This window comes from Clarias gariepinus, chromosome 5 (genome assembly GCF_024256425.1).
Source record: "Clarias gariepinus isolate MV-2021 ecotype Netherlands chromosome 5, CGAR_prim_01v2, whole genome shotgun sequence".
NCBI lineage: Eukaryota > Metazoa > Chordata > Actinopteri > Siluriformes > Clariidae > Clarias > Clarias gariepinus.
Window position 1 is genome coordinate 16,010,927 of NC_071104.1, and position 19,373 is coordinate 16,030,299.

At 37.3% G+C, this 19,373-nt stretch overlaps 1 protein-coding gene across 1 annotated transcript in view; it reads right to left on the reverse strand.

Annotated features, from left to right (window-relative positions):
* itgbl1 (integrin, beta-like 1) overlaps nucleotides 1-19,373 on the reverse strand; it is a 62,151-nt gene that overhangs the window by 39,988 nt on the left and 2,790 nt on the right. Inside the window, exons 2-5 of the mRNA XM_053496303.1 lie at nucleotides 18,363-18,565; nucleotides 5,898-6,044; nucleotides 3,290-3,412; nucleotides 587-727 (exon numbers count right to left, since the gene is read on the reverse strand). Of these exons, the coding sequence (XP_053352278.1) occupies nucleotides 587-727; nucleotides 3,290-3,412; nucleotides 5,898-6,044; nucleotides 18,363-18,565 (614 nt within the window). The remainder of the gene's footprint in view (nucleotides 1-586; nucleotides 728-3,289; nucleotides 3,413-5,897; nucleotides 6,045-18,362; nucleotides 18,566-19,373) is intronic.

Consider the following 19,373-nt stretch of genomic DNA (forward strand, 5'->3'; position numbering starts at 1 on the left):
CTGTCAGAATTAATTCCCACTGCAGAAATCAGAATAATTCAGAACCGATGCCTTAAATGTTTTGCATAGGTATAAAGAAAAGTGTGTGCATTTTGCATTTTTCTGCATGTACACTATGACTATTTGTATTGAGTAATGCATACAATATTTACTTGCTAGTTCTGTTGTTCAGTGTGTTATTTCTGAACTGCAAAAATAAGTGTGATATAGTGTCAGGCCAAACATTTTCACCCATCACAGCAGCGACTAATTACCAAATCATTCACTTGTAATTATTTGCTATTAATTCCCTGAAAGATTTCTTTCTCTCTTTTAGCCCATCTTTTTTCCTGACTTTTCTCTTCCACTTACAGCACTAGTCTGGGAACAGATCCAAGAGGGGCCCAATTCTCATCTATACCTGTCAGCTAGAGTTACTTATGCAGTAAGAGGCTGGGATGTGGCACTACACCAAACACAGCCTGTGCGTCTTCTCTCAGGAAAACCCCTCTATTGTACCTCTGCAATAACAGCACAGGATCGCTGCAATATCACCCCGATCAGCTACCTATGCAGAAGCAGGATGGTACTGCATTAGACAACAAACCTCGGTTACTGCAGATCTTGCCATCTGGAGACTTGCATCTCCGCTTGCTTTCCCATGGGCTGATGTCACACTGGAATTCACATTTATCTCCATGCCAACCAGCCGAGCAGTAACAGTTTCCACAGTAACACATTCCATGGCCTGCAACCAAAGATGACAGGAGAGAGAGAGAGAGAGAGAGAGGGAGAGAGAACACCACAGCCAGTTGAGTTGCATGGCTGCCTAACATTATCTTGTCACCCCAAAGAAAACAGTGCATTGTATGTAGCCAGTCATTTGAATGCAGTTTAAATTCAAGCTCTGTTTGCAAAAAGGTTCAAAGCATTTGAATGACTGTCTCCTTTAAAGCCCCAGTAGCAAAACAGAATACCCATTTCCCAAATTAACACATAATGTAGTTAATTGAAGTGGACCAACTGGGGCTGCAAAGCCTCTGAGAGTGTATAAGGTGCCTATCTCTATTAGATATAATTAACCTTGGCAAAATGAAAGCCACCGTCCTTATAATAGCAGCTCACATTTAACAACAAATTTGCAACTGCTTTCAATGTTTTCTACATTAGAAGGGAAAAAAAACACTGTTTTCTTTCATTTTATTTATAATGCATTAAAAACTATTGGACAGCAGAAGTACAGTACAGTCTGTATTGGACAAACCATGTAATTCAATGTGTTTTTTTACATTGTAAAACAATTCTGAAGACATCAGAACTATGAAACATGACATATAAAATCATGTAATTAAGCAAAAACAACATCCATCCTTATAAAAGGTGAATCCATGTGGCGAGAGCGAACAATAACAGTATCTTCAAGTGCAGACGCAAAACCCTGGCACATCTCAATGTCAATGGTAATCAAAATAAAAAAGACCATTGAACTAGAAGGTGTGTCCAAACTTTTGACTGGAAATATACAGTATGTTATACAATTCCTTGTGCTATGGACCCATCATCTTTTCAACTTTTTGTCTGTATCTTTTACATAGGAAAGTCTACCCTTAAAGCTTTGTTTAATAGAAGGTGTTCATGGTATAAATGTTAAGGGCACTGCTGTAATGTACTATATAGCAACATTTTTCCAGTTCAAAATTAATATCACAGAAACAGTATATAAATAGTATATTTACTGAAAGTATTCAGTACCTGACCTTATTCTCATCCTTATGCTAATCAAGTATTGTATTATAGACCTATGATATTATTTTCAATCCACTTTTTTTTCAGCAAATTAGGTTACTTGCACAGCGACTGAGTTTTTAAAAAGCCTGGGAGTCCCTGTCAGTGTAATATGATATGACAGGGATATTCAACTACAGTGCAATAAAGGTTTAACAATGTAATTTATATGGGAAACAAAACACGACAGGCTATGCTGTTCTAGGAAAATCATCCACAATGAGATGGTGTGTTATACTGTAATTAAAATGAGGGGTGTTAAAGTCAAATCGAAAGTTTTGATGAGAGTAAAATCTACCTTTATTTCTCTGTAGAGCTTTTCACTTGGATACCATTAGGGTAAAATGTTTTCTCAGGGTTCAGGATTGAACCTGCTTCACATCTGAAACACTGTCCTCCTGAAACTCATGAAAATGGCTTGGCGCGAGGTCAGGCACGTAATATTCATGTGGTGTTCATGAATGATTGGGTTTTCAGTTCTCACAAACAGATGCATGTCTTCTGCAAGTTGACAAAACTTTAACTTTATCCTTCAACATTATCAGGTGTTCCATTGTGAGGGGATGTTTAGGGGAACATTTGCATCGGGATCCGAGTCACCTTGCCTGGGAGATCATCAGTCACGGATGTACAGGCTTTTTTTTTTTTACATGACTGCTTAATTCAAATGTTTTACTGCAACTGAGAGTCTCATCAGCATACCAGGCTTGAAGTCTTCTGTAAATGTCAATTGATTTTATGCCTTAATTTAGAAGAAATTTCATTAATTCATTAATCAGCATCACACACTGTTTCTTATTTGTAGTTATATTTAATGTCTTTTGTTTCATATCGAACAACTACACTTTGATACATTTTTGATTTGCCTTATCATGGATGTGATATGAGCTATAAACAATCTTTTCTTCACAAGATTATTTTTTTTTCTCTTAAAGTCAGTAGGACATTTGAATTATTATTATTATTATTATTATTATTATTATTATTATTATTGTTATTATTATTACACAAAGACGTCTAATCTTTGACTTTCTGGTGGCAGAAAATGCATTGAATATTCCAAAGCACTGACGATCGACACTACTTAAATTTAAAATAAATAACTTTTATACTATAACTATATCAATCATTCAACTTTCTTTCTTATTAAACAACAAATGTTTTTTTTTTTTTTACATTTTTAAAGTTATTATTATTATTAGTAGTAGTATTACTAGCAGTTATAGTAGTACAGTAGTATTATGTGAACTGTCTGCCGTATATTGTATGTCCCTGTGAAGTAATTGTTTCTATTGACACAATAATGTATTAGAATGAGAGCATTATTAATAACCTGTCATTTATGTACATACAGCCAGAACTAGTGCCAGAGGCCAGCTGTTACAGAAAATGAATCAACACCTACTGATCAATAGAAGTCAACACTGCTGTGGTACAAAAGCAATTTAATTGCCCCTGAAATATTGTTAGTATGATGTTCAGGATGAAAAGAGTGAAGTAGACACGAATGATAAAGGATATGTACCTCCACAAACCTCCCCTGAATCCTCGTCTAGACACTGGCTGTCATCACACTCACAGTAAGGGCCACTGATGAGACCTTTGCCATCAGAATTGTGGCAAATGCAGCTGCCGCAGTGACATGTTCCTGTTGGACACACACACACACACACACACACACACACACACACAGGAAATAGAAGGAAGACTTGACAGTCGCATAGTGTGGGAAGCAACTAGAGGTGCTACCACGTATTAACGCACACACACACACGCACGCACGCACGCACGCACGCGCGCACACACACACACACACATGATTTTTGATTGTTTTTAAGACTTACTCTGTGGTTTGTTACTTTTATAAATGCATCTTACTGTCTAAATTCATATGATTTGATGCTATTTAACAACAAACTTGCTTGATTTTTTTTTAATTCTACAACATCATGTGTTCCTCATGATCATGTGATGGCACCGAGCATATTTGAAGATGGAGCAATGATGATACAGTACCACTACCTAACTATTCTGGGTTAGCTGGTCTGGCTTAAATAGTACTTGCTACAGTATCTATTTATATCCAATTTGTAGGTGATTAAGGCTTGTAATGTAACATAATGTCTAAAGTAATGTCAAAAATTTTAAAATACATCATGAATCAAATTAGGACTGCATTAAATCTGTTTTAAAGTACTAACGCTAGTCCTACAGAATCTTCCATTCTATGCAGGAACATTAATGGGTTCAGATAATGTGTAGCTTAACAAACCAGAGGCAGGTGCAGCAGCAGGGCTGTGACAGCTGGATCTTCACCCCTTAGAAAAGGTCATCAACAAGGTCATTATGACCACAACCCTAAGTTTGTCTGCCTTGTTATTATTCAGCTATAATTGGAACGCATCTCACATGTACATTTCACAAATACACAACATTTCAAGATAAAGATCATGATTAGAATAAAAGGGTGACCTGCAATAAGGCAATTTAAAGCTGAAGTAAGTAAACACGACACAGATGTTTAATCATGAAAACGTGTTCCTGTGCTATTTTGTATTTTGAAGTGTATGAATCACTGTAATCATTTCAAAGTATGCAATTAATCAAAGCCTTTTAACACAATTTTTTTTTTTTATAAATGTAGTGCGTTTGGGTGCTAACTTATAAATATTGGCACCCTCTAGAAAATATGCAAATGTACAGCAAAAACATGCAATGATTAAATTTTTTCTACATTAATATTTTTTTCCTCTCTCCCTTCAAAAAAAAAGGATGTGCTAAAATGACTGACACCCTTAAAAATATATTTAAATGCATATCGTGTAGACAAGAAAAGCACACAAATGGGGTCATAAAAAGTTCTGCAGTATTTACCAGAAATTGGACCCATGAGCATACCGACCTCCCACACAGTAATGAGATGCTGAGGGAGGCAAAGAAAAATCCTTAGATGACAGTTTGAGAATTGCACATGTTTGAGTTGTCAGGTTTCAAAGGAATTTAAGACCTTAAATCTATGATGTTTATTATGCTGTTTACATGGATTACCCGAGCCATGTTTTGTGCAGGTGGGACGGGTAAAAAAAAAAATTAAATAAAAATTTTTGCCAACAAAATGTAAATAATGCAGAGAGAAGCCTTGGATACTCAATGTCAGAATATGGAGGTAAATCATTAATCAGGGTTGTAAAAAATGTATAGCATTATGAATTCTTTAAAGAACATTTTAGCTTAAAACCTGGTTCCAGGTAGTTATGATCAAACCAAAACATTTAGTCTGTTCTGTAATGACAGCTGTTCGAAAAGACATCTATAAAGCCTTTTTTTTTGGCTAAACACAGCATAAGGCGATATTAATTACAAGTGTGCTAATACTTTTAACATCTTGTTGGAAACTGCAATATATATCTAAAAGTATCCAGCCATTTAATAACTAAATTATATGAAATAAACTCATAATTATGCTTCAAGTTTTTGTACAATCATTCGCAGCCTGTTCAACATTTTTAGATGTTCTGCTTGTTGCAGGCCTTCTAAAACGTGTGTCACTTTCAACTTTTTAACAGATCCTTGAAGATCTTTGAAGCATTTGTGCCCTGCTTTTGCACTAGTATTTGTGCATTGCCCCCGAAATCCTTCTGAATCATTCGAATAATTTTCGCTGAGGAATGTTCAAGCAAAAGTTGGTGGAGATTTTTTGCTTTACTTGCTTAGTCATTTTGAACGCAATGGCCACACAGTAGATATTCCCACTCAAAGATGTCTAGCAGCCTATTGACTAGTACAGTGAGGTCATCGTTGGTCAGGGATGTGTATTCCAGTCCATTCTCCTCGGCTGCCAGGTAACATTGACGTCATGCAAACTCTTCTCTTATTATATTAACAATGGCTGGAATTTGTATGGATAGACCGTGTATACAGTATATATTGTAATTAAATTAAACTGTGTATCATTTTCCATATTTAATATAAGATGGATTAGGTTTTACATAGGCCTTTTTCTTATTCTTATAAAGATGACTAAAAATTCATAAGGCAAAACACAGCTGGATGTGTACTTAGATAGTGTGAGAAGATGGACAGCATCCCATACTAATTTTTAGAAGCTGTAGGTATAATACACTCTCCCTCACCTGCATTGGAGCACACCACGCCATGAGCATTGCGACACAGGTCTTTGCTTTTTCGTTTGGAGAGTTTGCAGTTCTCCTGGTACTGACAGGCTTCTCCAAACCAGTCGTCATCACATAGGCACTTACCACAGTCACATGTTCCATGACCTGCAATAACAGCACACAGACACACCCAAAACAGCTTTATAGCCATCGATTATAGCAATTGATTACTTCAACACTAAATTCCAGTTAAGAAATGAAATGACTGGGTGGAGAGTAACATTACACACAAGTTTCAGATTTTTAAACGTTTGGAGATTTGAAGAGAAGTGTGATGTATGGCCAAACCAATAATACTTACATGTGCTATACTGTGCTTCAGCTATGAAACCCCATTACAGGCTCTGTGTGTCTGCGTGTGTGTGTGTCAGACTGAAGTAGTTTATAGAATGACATTTGCTTTATATTTTACTATGGATTACAGGATAATCATCAGGGTGAAGTGATGCTGCCCTGTGTGTGTAAATGTTGCCACCCTGGAGTTAATTACTCGCTCAAGATAGTGTTTTTTAGTGTTTATTTTTAACCAATATTTGGCATAATGTTGGCATGAACCCACTAAGGTAAAAGTGTAAAACCTAGGCATTGAGACAGTTACAGTAAACTTACTTTTTATACAGTAACTCTACACATTTCATACCGTGCAGTAAGTGTTTTTAAAGACCCTTTCTTCAATTTCTAAAGTGATGATCGCATGGTGTTCTTTAGATTAAATGCCCATTTCCCCCCCTCAATACCAAGCAGTGATAGGTATGGCCCAACAGATTATTTTTTGTTCCATCTGACTCTTCCAAAAGCCTGATAATGACTTGCAGTCTGGTATTTTCATGCCATGCTTGGAGTAGGGGCTTCTTGCTTTCATCACATCCTTTCAGACTACAGTGATTAAAATGATGGAGGTAGCGTACAGTACATGATGCCTTCAACTTTTTCACCAGATTATTTGTTGTTGCTTCTTTGATTCAATTATATACATACAGTGGGGGAAATAAGTATTTGATCCCCTACACATTTTCTATGTTTGCCCACTTACAAAGAAATGAAGAGTTTATCATTTTTAATCATAGGTTTATGGTAAAGGATCGAGACAAAATATAAACCAAAAATCCAGAAAAAGCACATGATACAAATGTTATAAATTTTGCATTTCGAAGAAGGAAATAAGTATTTGATCCCCTACAGTACCAACCAACAATAATTCTGCCTCTCACAGACTGGTTATGTGCTCTTATGGTACACATTTTAGTTTAAAGAAGGTGCTCCTAACAACAATGTGGTACTGTATGTGTATAAAAAAACACCTGTCCACAAAATCTTTATCTTCCATTCAAACCTCACCATTACCGGCAAGACCAACGAGCTGTCAAAGCAAGTCAGGAAGACTTTAGATTTTAGACCTGCACAAGGCTGGAATGGGCTACAAGACCATCAGCTAGAAGCTTGGTGAGAAGGAGACAACTGCTGGAGCGATTATTTTCAAATGAAAGAAATACAAATGAACTATTAATGGCCCTATATGCAAGATTTCACCTCATTACGCTTTGGGGCTGTTTCTCTGCTAAAGGTACAGATTGACTTTGTTGCACTGAGGGCCCAATGGATAAGGCCATGTGTTGTAAAATTTTGGATGAGAACCTCCTGAAGATGGGTTGTGGATGGGTTTTTCAGCATGAAAATGACTACAAACATACTGCCAAGGATTGGCTCAAGAGTAAGCACATTAAGGTCATGGAGCAGTGTTGCCAGTCTTCAGACCTTAATCCAATAGAAAATTCACAGAGAGAGCTGTAATTTTGAGTTGCCAAGCAACAGGCAAGAAACCTTAAACATTTAGAGAAAATCTGTAAAGAATAGTGGATCAAAATGCATCCCAAGATGTGTGCAAATCTGGTAAACAGCTACAAGAAACGTCTTCTCACTGTGCTTTCCAGCAAGGGTTTCTCTACCATGTACTAAGTCATGTTTTGCTTGGGGATCAAATACTTATTTTCCTTATTGAAATGCAACTTAATTTGTAACATTTTTGGGTTGATATTCTGTCTCAATCCTTTACCAAAAACCTATAATAAAAATTACAGACCCTTTATTTCTTTGTAAGTGGGCAAACTTAGAAAATCTGTAGAGGACCAAATACTTATTTCCCCCATTGTATATATACTGTACAGTATATACTGTATGTCAAGTTTTGTAACAATCCTTTGTAAAATATTTTTTATACGTTATCTTTGATGTAAGCAAAGTAGATGTACAATTAATGCGAGGTGGAATTTAACTATGTACATGTATTTAAGTTAATATTTTGCATCTTTGTAATTTACATAAGTAGCTTTATTAGTGGATTTTTACTTTCACTCCACTACATCCTACAACAAATGTCTGTACTTTCTACAGTACTTCACTACATTTCTGCATGGTGTTCTGTTCCAAAACCACAGTGGTGTGCAGTATTAACACCCGCTGATTGATTTATGCAGTTACGTGATTTGCATTCCCTTTCGGACAAGTTTAATCATGTAGCAGGTGTCTGAAATCATAATCAGAAATATAAATGTAGGCCTTGTACTTTTACTTGATTTATATTTTACTTCGGGTTTCTCTACTTTTACTCAAGAACAGAATTTTTGTACTCCGCCCACCACTGGAATTAATTGACTTGCCAAAAAAATAAATGCATGCAAACAGTCAATGTGTGAAGTTGTGAAAAACCATGATTGAATATTTTCAGCTACGGTGTCTCTAAACTTTTAACCTCAAACGCACATGCATAATTTAGCACCAAAATAAGCAGCAGCTTAAGCTTACTATACACTTAAAATGAACAATTTTGTTTCTGCTGGAATTATGCCATTATAAATTGCTGTGTATAAAAAGAGTTTCTTTTCTTTGAAAGATTAATTTTTTTAAATTATGTTGCCTTTGATTGCCTCTAATGCGTAAAGTGCAACAGAAATTTTCAGTATACTGTATGATGGTATCTCTTCTCACATCAGATGAGATAAACCCTACTAATCTCACTTCAAACTCCTAAAGCTGCTGATTATAAAAACCAAAACAGATCGGAGCAGCTTAGTGTGCATGCAAATCAATGTACTCTTTGCAATTAATAAATTCTTATATTGTAGTACATATTCGTTTCTTTCTGAGCTGAGCATTACAGCTGTTTTAATGCATCGGCTGTACTGCTTGGTCAGTAGATTGTGTTATGAATTATGCAAACAAGTAACGAAACTGAATGCCTACTGAAATGCATTTGATCTCATGCCATTTTTTAATAATTTTAAAGAATGGAATGGACTGAAAAATGGACAGATTTAGCATCTCAGTGACACATTAACAAGACCCTCACATTGATCCATGCAGCCTCTCACGTGAACCCTGCATGCTTGTATATACTTTACCCCAAGGACCATGGAAAAGTGCTTTGATGCCGTGACAGCATGAAACACTTTAATGAAAAACAAAAAGAACTTTAATCCCACATAATCAAAAGCCCTCCTGCAATCACACACTCCTCTCCTGAGGTTTAGCATCCGTAATGCAACCTGACACTGCTGCTCAAGGGCAGAATGCATCACTTTGCTCTTGCACATCGCGAACACACTTGACCCTTCAGAAAAGAAAAAGCAATCATGGGTTAAATTGGTTCCTGTTTGTTTTTCTAATGCTTTCCAGAGGTTAATAATGGTATTTCAGTTTTCACATAATGGATGGTTTAACAGGTAGTTCAATGACTAGACATGGTTGAAGGTTGTTGTTTTTTTTTTAGATTGATTGTCTCTAATGATGACCTTGTTTTAATAGTTGGTGGTTTAATGGTGATTCACTGTGTCTAATGGACTTCAGTGATATTCAAATCTGAAATGATGCAGCACTCCAGGCTGTCAGTTCAGTTAATTACACATTGAATATACAGTAATCTGCATTTATGACTGAACAAAGTATGAGTTGGCGTAGTTTATGTGGTAGTGCATGGGTGAAAATGTGATACAGAATGTGAATATTTTCTAAAATAGACAGACAGGCAGACAGACAGCATGGTATAGGTGGGCTCTCTGCCCACACTATGCTGCAAGCCTTTTGGCAAGTAGCACTAAGCTGTCCAGTGTGAGAAGCTTTCTCATACTCAGTGCCAAGCAAACACTGATGGCACAGTGTGCAAATGTGAGACTGAGAAGACAGTTTAACAGCAGACTACACTATCGGCTGCACACTATCGATTATCAGAGTCATGCCCTTTTGTGCCCAAATTATGCCCTATACACTATAAATGTCACGATCCACTGGAGCCATGCCCTGCACCATCTCAGCTAAGCCCTGCATCATCACAGCAAACCCCAGCAACCTGTTGGCTCCATCAGCTGGCTTTGAGGACATTACCGTTTCACCACTGGCTAGGTTAAAAAATGATGTGCTTGCTCACCACCCGACTTCACTGTTGTTGTGCTTGCTCTGCACCCTAGCTTTAATGATGCTGCACTTGCTCCGCACCCTTAATTTGATGTCATTATGTTTGCTCTGCACTCCAGCTTTGAAAACGTCATGCATGCTCCACACATTTGCTTTAATAGCATCGAGCTGATGTTACCCACTGGCTTTGAAGGCTGCACCTTTCATGTTCTGGCCCAAACTGTAAGCCAATGAGGTGGTCTGTTCTGTTCTGTTACCTCGTATATACCAGGTTCCTGTTCCAAGCCGAAGTCTTAACCTCAGCTAAGACCTGGTACAACACCCATGCTAAGCCCTGACCCAATCAGCATGCCCAGCACCACTCCAGTTTTAGCTTTCTAGCTCAGTGCTGGATCAGTTGCCATACCCAGGTCCATTCCAGTTCCCATGCTAAGCTAAGATTTATCTCCTGAGATAAACCTTGTTATAGGCACCTTTCCACAGTCCTCATGCCAAGCCCTCTCCAGGGCCCCATGCCTCAAATCTCATCCTTAGTGTTGGATTAATTGACTAAATAAGAAGTTAAAATGCTCAAGAGAACAGAAGCATTAGTAATATAAACCAGGAACACCATTAAAGCCTAATTGGACCATTTGTAATAGGAGCGATCATAATATGGAAAAGCTTTATATTAAAAATCTTTGGAACAACTGGATTTCTTTGTTGCATTTTTACATTTTTTTTTTAAAAAGAATTTTAAAACACTGATACATTACACTTCACAAATATGTCATGTATATGCACCTCGCTCATCTTTAACAATTCCAATCTCCAAACAAATGAATAAGTAAATATCAATGATTCATACTGTACACATAACCGTTTAACCGTTTAAAGTGTATCCATTATAAAGTCAGCCCCTTGTCTTTAGCCAAAGCCTACAGAGCATCTTCAATCACTTGGCTTCCCAATCCATCAGATAAACTTGACATCCTTTTAAAGGCCCATCCATCAGTAAGTAACAATAGACCTGTTCTCATTACTGGAGTGCCCTAGCTCCATCTCACAATCATTCAACGCTTTAGGGATAATCTTAGATTTGACAAAATAAAAAAAATAAAAAGAAGAGACATTAATCCTTTGCTTCAAATAAACCACTGATGAAGCTTTTTGGGTACATTTAGAAAATGATCTATAATCGTTTTGGGAAAGTTAAAGCAAAACACATTTACAGATGAAGATCTAAGAAATTACAAAATAAAGATCATGGGAACTTATTTACGTATATTATGCGATATGGTGCCTTTGAATCCTTAATTTTACTTAATGTTATATAACAGTAACAACAGAGACTTACTGTTAATGTTCATGAATGGACTCCCAAATTTGTAGTTGTAACTTTTTCTTGTGAGGAGATTTTATTATTTCTATTATTATTATTATTATTATTTATTTATTTATTTATTTTTGGAAGAAATCTGTAACAACTATAAACTTTCTTTTTGTTTCAACCCCAATCCTCAGATCAACAGCCTAGAGCCTTATCAGCCTGAGCTACCGTAGCCCACTCTGTGATATAACTATACATGCATAAAAATGACAACATTCTGTATTGGTCTTGGATACATACAGTGCCAACTTACTGTAGGCAAGCTGCTGTGGTATAAGAGGAATAATTAACTTTTACAGCATTCCTCATTATGATTTATTCTTTACTTAAGTTTTACAAATTTGGACGAAAACTATGACAGTACCATTTTAATTGCAATCATAAACATACTGTTGTATAATTAACATAACTGCAAGAACATAATCCTTCCTGTTATAATGCTGTTTAGTGAGCATGATTACTGATAATTATAGAGCATTTCATTTCACCAAAGAACGCAGAATGAAAAAAAAAAAAAAAGCAGTACATTTCAGCCATCATAACCCACACAAGTCCTGGGTTTAACATCTTTTCTGTTCAAATTTGTACTCCTACTGTCATCACATGCTCTCTGAGGCATCATTCATGCCAAGATCTAAGCCTACCAGCATAGCCAATTGCCTAGACATATTAATTGGCACCCACTCACTGCTAGAGGGAAGTGTGTGGGCCTCGCTGTCCACGGCGTCCACACGCCTGGGCCGCAGGGGCTGTAATTTATCTAGTATCCCCCAGGATCTTGGCGTGTCTGAGTGTTGTTCTTGTGGGCTAAGACAGCAGCGCAACACCCCTGAACCAGATGACTCATCTAGACCAGCTGAGAACAGTATTTATAGGATATGCATCCTCATCAGACAAATTGCAGATCAGTGATTCATTTCGGGTGCTAATGGCTATTCTCTTTGAAAGTTGCCGGACTTGTTTAAGTGAGAGGAAATTAAACAAAGTCTTCACTTGTGTTAGTTGCGAGTGCTGATAGAGAAAATCTTTAAGTAAACAGGTTGACAGGAATGTCTCGTCTCATTTCGTCTCTCCGCTTTATCCAGTATACAGGGTCGCCGGGGACCTGGAGGGTCCCAGGAGACTTAGGGCACAAAGCGGGGTATACCCTGGACAGAGTGGCAATCTATCACAGGGAACACCTACATACACACACAAACACCCAGTCATTCACACACTAAGGGCAATTTGGGAAAGCCATTTTGCCTAATCTGCATATGCAAACTCCATGCACATAGAGGCTCGAATCGACCTGAACCATGGAGGTGCTAATCACTAAGCCACCGTGCCTCCCAAGAAAACAATGCATTGTATAATAATAATAATAAGAAGAAGAAGAATAATGGTATCATGTTTTATTGACTAAATATCTTTTTATCCATTACTAACACCGCCATGGATAGTTCCAAAGCTGGCTGAAAGAGGGGAAGGGTTGATCCCCTACCATGGGCCTGTAAACCCTACAGTAGGCATGAAATCAGTGAAGAATTAATCAAACTTACCCCTCTTCTCCATGCATCAGCTAGGTACAGAAGAGGAAGACACGCATACTGTTGACCTGTACAAGCCACCACTACTTTCTATCTCAAACACAAACTGATTTGTACAACACTATCGTTTCCTTAGAACTTTAAATAAAAAAAAATTTAAATCACATTTAAATTCACTCACCTCATCGAAGTTGTGAGAGTTTTCTAATTTCACCCAGTCATTCCCATCACACAAACATCCGCACCAGAAATAGTGAACCGAAAAGCAAACACAAAACCTAATTATCTACTATCATGTTCTTAAAGACCACAATACATAACATTTATTATAAGGATAGTTTTTTTTCTGTTTTTTTGGGGGGGTTTTATAATGTGTTCTGAATTTAATCTATTTAGTATCTTAATGATAAGACATTATCCTGTTGGACAGTAAAAAAACAAGTAAGAAATCGTGTGTGCTGTAATTTGTTCATCCTCTGACGAATGTTGGTTTAACTGCGGTTATAAAACAAGGTGAATTTCAGCCAGGCAATTATTCTGTGCTTGTTCTACTCACATTTGGTGTTGCGAAGCGTGAAATGATTGCAAGTAGGGGCCGTGCTGGACTGTGAATGAGAGGGAGACACCTGTCTGGGGTAATAACTCAGCTTAGCTCAACCAGACCTGCATAGTGCTTAAACCAAAGCACACACTGCTAATGAGGGGAGTCAGAGAAAATCATGTCTGCTGTGAGATCATATTGCATTTCACTTTTAGACCCATTGTTGAAACTGATTACTGCTCCAACAACATCCAACAATATAACACACCCATGGATGATTTTTTTTTTTTTTTGCCTCATTGTACTTAAGACAGTCTGATGAAACTAAATGAAAGATGATGGAACCTGGAATGCATTCATTTCAAGGGGATTTGCAATAGATTCCCCTCCAGCACAACGCATTGCATTCATCTTCCACTTTTATTTGCTTTGACATCGTATCAGTGGTTTATTACCCTAATGTTTTCAGTTGTGCTGTTAGGTCCTTAATCAGTTTGACTATTTTACTCCTCGTGCTTTTTTTTGGCCCATTGCAAATGTCTGTAAACGTTTCTGTCTCAGATATATGTATATGTGATTTGTTTTCTACGTTCTAGAACAATGCCAGAGTTTTCGAAACTATGAAATAACACATGTGACATTAGGTAATTAAGAAACAACAACTAAAGCAGTCAGCGTTGTTTAAAGATATGAAGGTTAGCTGTTTTGCAAAAGTCGTTTTGCAAGAACAGTATTGTCAAGTGCATTTGGCAAAATATCAAACACAAAAATGAAACGTACTGAAGTAGCAGACACATCTCAATATCAACTGTTCAAAGGAGATTATTGCACATTTTGGAGACCTTTACTATTGTTTTACAACGTAGAAAGAAATCAAAATAAGAAAAGACTATTAATTAGACAAAAAATGTGTGTCTATGTATATTACAGTAGGTTTAAAACACACACACACACACACACATACACACATACACAAATCTCTCTTGGTTCTAAGTTGTCGGTTTGGCCCAATCCAACATATTTAACTCAGCATGTACACTTTGCTAGGCCTTTACTCCAGCTGAGATATCATAAGCTCACCGTCCATCAACACAGTCATTTGCAAGTAAGGCAGGAACCACCAAGTGCACTGAGCTGCATGTTTTTGTTTTATAGTAATCCAGTGCATCTTATGAACACTTAGTGTGAGGGTCAGTCAAATACTTTTTCCCTTTTACAGTACGTTTGCTGCTGTAAATTTAATATACTGTTTCTTTAATTTCTCTTGCACCATTATGATTTTCATTACTGACTCACCCTCTTATTTTAAGAAAGCAGTAATACATAAATGTTGAAGCCAACCTAAAGAAGCATATACTATTTTAATGCCAATTATACAAACCAAGCTCTGAACTCCTTATTTAAAGTATTTAGATTGTGAGATTTGCAGACTACTAACTTTGAAGAACTCTAACTTTATAATAAATCGTGGAAAATAGAATCCTGGGTATGCTTTGCAGATCAAATTCCGGTTGTCAGCCACACATTTAAATTTCAAAGTTTCCTTGAACTTCTAACGACTCCTGGAGCTGGTTTTGAAGTTGCAGCCAGATGTTTTGTAATAAATATTGTTCACCTGGTTGAACAACTCGCAGAGCATTCCTGGGTAGAACTATTGAACTTCAGCCTTTACTGAAACAAAAACAGACACCAAAAGCCTGACAGAACTTAGACGTGACCAGAAATCATAAATGCTTCTGTTTCTGAGTGACATTCAGAAATATACAAAAGACCACATATAAAGTATGCCTAGTCATACACAGCATGCTTCCAATTCCAAGGATATGAATCTAGCATTTAAAAACTTTGAAAAATTAGAAAATAAGCAAGGTGAAGAAAAAAAAAACAAAACAGATATTGAATTTGTTGTCCAAAAGCACAAAGTTTTAATGACATCCAGTGTCACTGTGACAGTATCGTGGGTGGAAAAAGCAATGTGTTACACATCAGAGGGTCAAACTGCACGTACGATAGTGAGAAAGTGAGAGTGAAAGAAGGGCAGAGAGAGAGAGAGAGAGAGAGTGAGAGAGAGAGAGAGAGCGAATCTACAACAGGCTGAGCAGATGGAAAAGTTCTGCACAGAGGAATGTTTGGAGCCAGAAGGAGTCGAGGCTCCATCGAACCCAGTAAACACGTGCAGGGAAGGGGAAAAAATTGCCACGTTGAACAGTTGCATAAAGCAAGAACAGATTAAAAGCAAAATCAGGTCATGTTAAAAAGAATACAACCAGTTGGCGCATTTCCCAGCCTGTTTTCTCATTGTTGATTTATAGTTCCAACTTTATTGTGACTATATACAGTACAATATAAAAGCACAAAATAAAATGCAGATTTTAGGTGTTTTACACCCATTTTCTATATAGTGGCAAGATTTTACTCCATGTTTACTCATTACTAAAAGATTATCTTATGCTTTGTATAGCTTACTCAATACCATCTGAAATATGCAATAGTTGTACTCAAATGCCATTTAAATTCAACAAAAAAGTAACAAAAATCCAAATCAAAACATACTTAATACACACTTAATAGCTAGGGCTGATCTTGTGTTACTGTAAAATGTAGATGCTTCCAAACATGTTTTATAGTGGATAGGTAGACAGATGTAACAAATGTAAATGCTCTGAGTAGTGCCAAACAAGTGGAAAGACTTTGATTATACAGTATCAATCATGTACTGTACTAATCATATCCTATGAGTGACGTCTTAAGGTCATAAGTGTCATTACGAGTTCAACTCATACACCGATCAGCCATAACATTAACACATTAACCTTGATTATCAATTATATACCAGGAAAGTGATGACACTTATGGGCTTACCCATGACCATGGGGACCAAAGACCTGTCTGTCTGGTCTGATTCCACAATGGTCACAGTTCACCATCCACCGTGCCCAGAAGGCAAAGAGACCAAGGCTAATGCTAATGTGGCGTCCAAATTTCCCAGATCACGAACCGATAAAGCACCATGGCATGCACCGGACAAACAAGTCCAATCCATAAAGGCTTTGCTCCGCAAACCACAGCACCCAAAGGATCTGCTGCCATCGCCTTAGTGCCAGAGACTACAGTACACAACCACTGGCCCTGCAGAGACACGCTGTGAGGGGGCCAGAGCTGAACCAAACCCTATGTGGTGCTTTTAATGTTGTGACTGATCAGTTTGTCTGTCCACTGTTGACATGGCCAACCTGATACTTCATAGCATTGAGATGTTTGAAAGTTCCCAAATTCCATTTTCAGACACAAAGACAGTCGCACAGCACTGAAATGCCACGTGACAAAGCCTAGGCATTTACCTAGCTAATGGCAGCCATCTGTTTCCAAAAATGTGACGTCAGGTGTTTTGCTTGAAATGGTAGCGATTAGGCTTGACCTACACTGTAAGCCCTGATCCATATGTGGAGTCCATTTGCGGTCTGCAGAACTGTGAATGAAACCTTATTATCAGCCACACACCCGGCCTCGCTTTCAGAACCCGGTGAAGCTAATGAGCTCTTCACTGGCTCACAACCTGTCTTCGCAAATAAATCACTCTTTCTGGCTCCACACATCTCCATTATTGTTTCCTAGCATTGGTACTGTTCCACAGAGCAAACTGTGGGTGGAACAAAAAGGCTGGAGTGTTTTTTTTTTTTTCATATCTGAAAAGCTGTCAAGTGAGCTGCTTTTTTATGGGGACAAAAGAGAAAAAAAGCAGCCATTTATAGCAAGGAATTGCCTAATAAGGGTTGTCTGGGTGCAGTTGTTTTAAGAGATTAAGATGACATGCCATGTCACACTAACACAATAACAGTACAACGGTTCAAAGACAAGGACTGATAAATAAAAGGCTCACTTCGAGTAAAAAATAGTCATGAACTTTTAAAAACAATTATTTTTAGTGATTAAGCATTTTATTTTTAATGATTCAGTTCCAGAATTCACAAGTTGTTCGGTTTTTAGAAAAAAGACACAGCCCAGTAGAACATCTTAAATACTGTTTGAGACGACTTTTACCACTGTGACCAAAAATCATAAGATTTTGATATAACCAAAAAAAAAAGTCAACTGTAGAAATGAAAAGGTGGCATCTTCAATGTTTAATGTAGTGTACGTAGGAGTGCAGATTCAGAGGCCAGTGCATTCATGCTCATGAAGCTAATGGGCTGTATTTAAGGACAAATATTAAAATGGCACAAAGCTCAAGGTCTTACTATTTAGAAGTAACACTGATTATGAGAACTGGAAGTAAAAGTGCTTTTTGGAAGCAGTGTTTAGAATCGAACATGCAATAGTATTAATTCTGGAATGAAAAATGTAGCACTTTGAAAGGGTTTGTGTTCAAGTAAAAAAAAAATGACTGAAATTAAAATGAGGCCCGTGTAGCTAATGACAAATGGAACATCAAAAGCTTCCATCAGTGCCGGACAAAAGCTTTTACAAGTTAAGGTCGTATGTTTTTTTCCACAGCTCATACTTGATCCTGATGTGTGTGAAGCTAAAATAAGGAAGCCATATGTTATCTATTTGAAACGGTCTGTAATAATACTTACCACCACAGGTCTTCCCGTCATATGTTGCACAGACCCAGTCATGGCATTCACACCGTGGCCCATAATACATCCCTGGCTCACTGACTTGGCATATACAGACCCCACACACACACTCTCCTCTCCCACTGCAGATCAGGCCATCGGAGGTCCGACATCTTCTCTGCGAGGCATCGGTGGAAAGTTTACATTTTCCACCCACCTTCCTGAAACATATACAAGCATTCGTTCATCTCTGTGACCTGTGGCCTACTGTATAACACCCAAGTGCCATTTCTTTTACTTCTGTAATGCAATGTGCTCAATGGTGGTGTAAATATATATTACAGGATGCTATTTTTACAGCAATAAAAATTTCGCAGCGAACCCTATGGTCCTAGTAGGGGGCGGAGTTTATAAGGTTTAAACATTATTAATTAAAATTGCAATTGTGTATTGTCAGCAATTTGTACATTATTTTTTTTGCTGTATTTTTTTGTCCAGCTGCTGTACATACTATGTAGACTTATTTATATTCTCTATTCAGGGAGAATTTATATATTTTAGTTCTAAACTTTATTTGTTTTTGAACTAACTCCACATCATATAATAACTTTTATAATAAAAAATGTTATCTAATCTTTGATAAGGCACTATGTTGAGATTCTTACTTCATCACTTCCCTTACTAGGGAAGGAGTCTCTGGTGTCAGTGCTTCGTAACAGAGTTAAAGTTTCCCACCATGAGTCAGAATCTTCCACAGAGTCTTCAGTACAAAAAACATAGTCTTTCTGTTTCACAAAAGTTTTACAGATGGGAACAGAAACTCTGGGGACATAAATTATCACACCCACTCTAGACTATACAGGCTCACATCAGGAGTGAAGCTGCGTGGCCCACAGTATCTCCAAGTTGCAAAAAGATCTACTAAACAACATTATTACAAACATTAATGACGTTTCACTTTCTTCCTTTCAATTTTTACAGCTATTCCCCAGACAGAGCTCATAATCTGCTTCTCAGTATTACAACGTG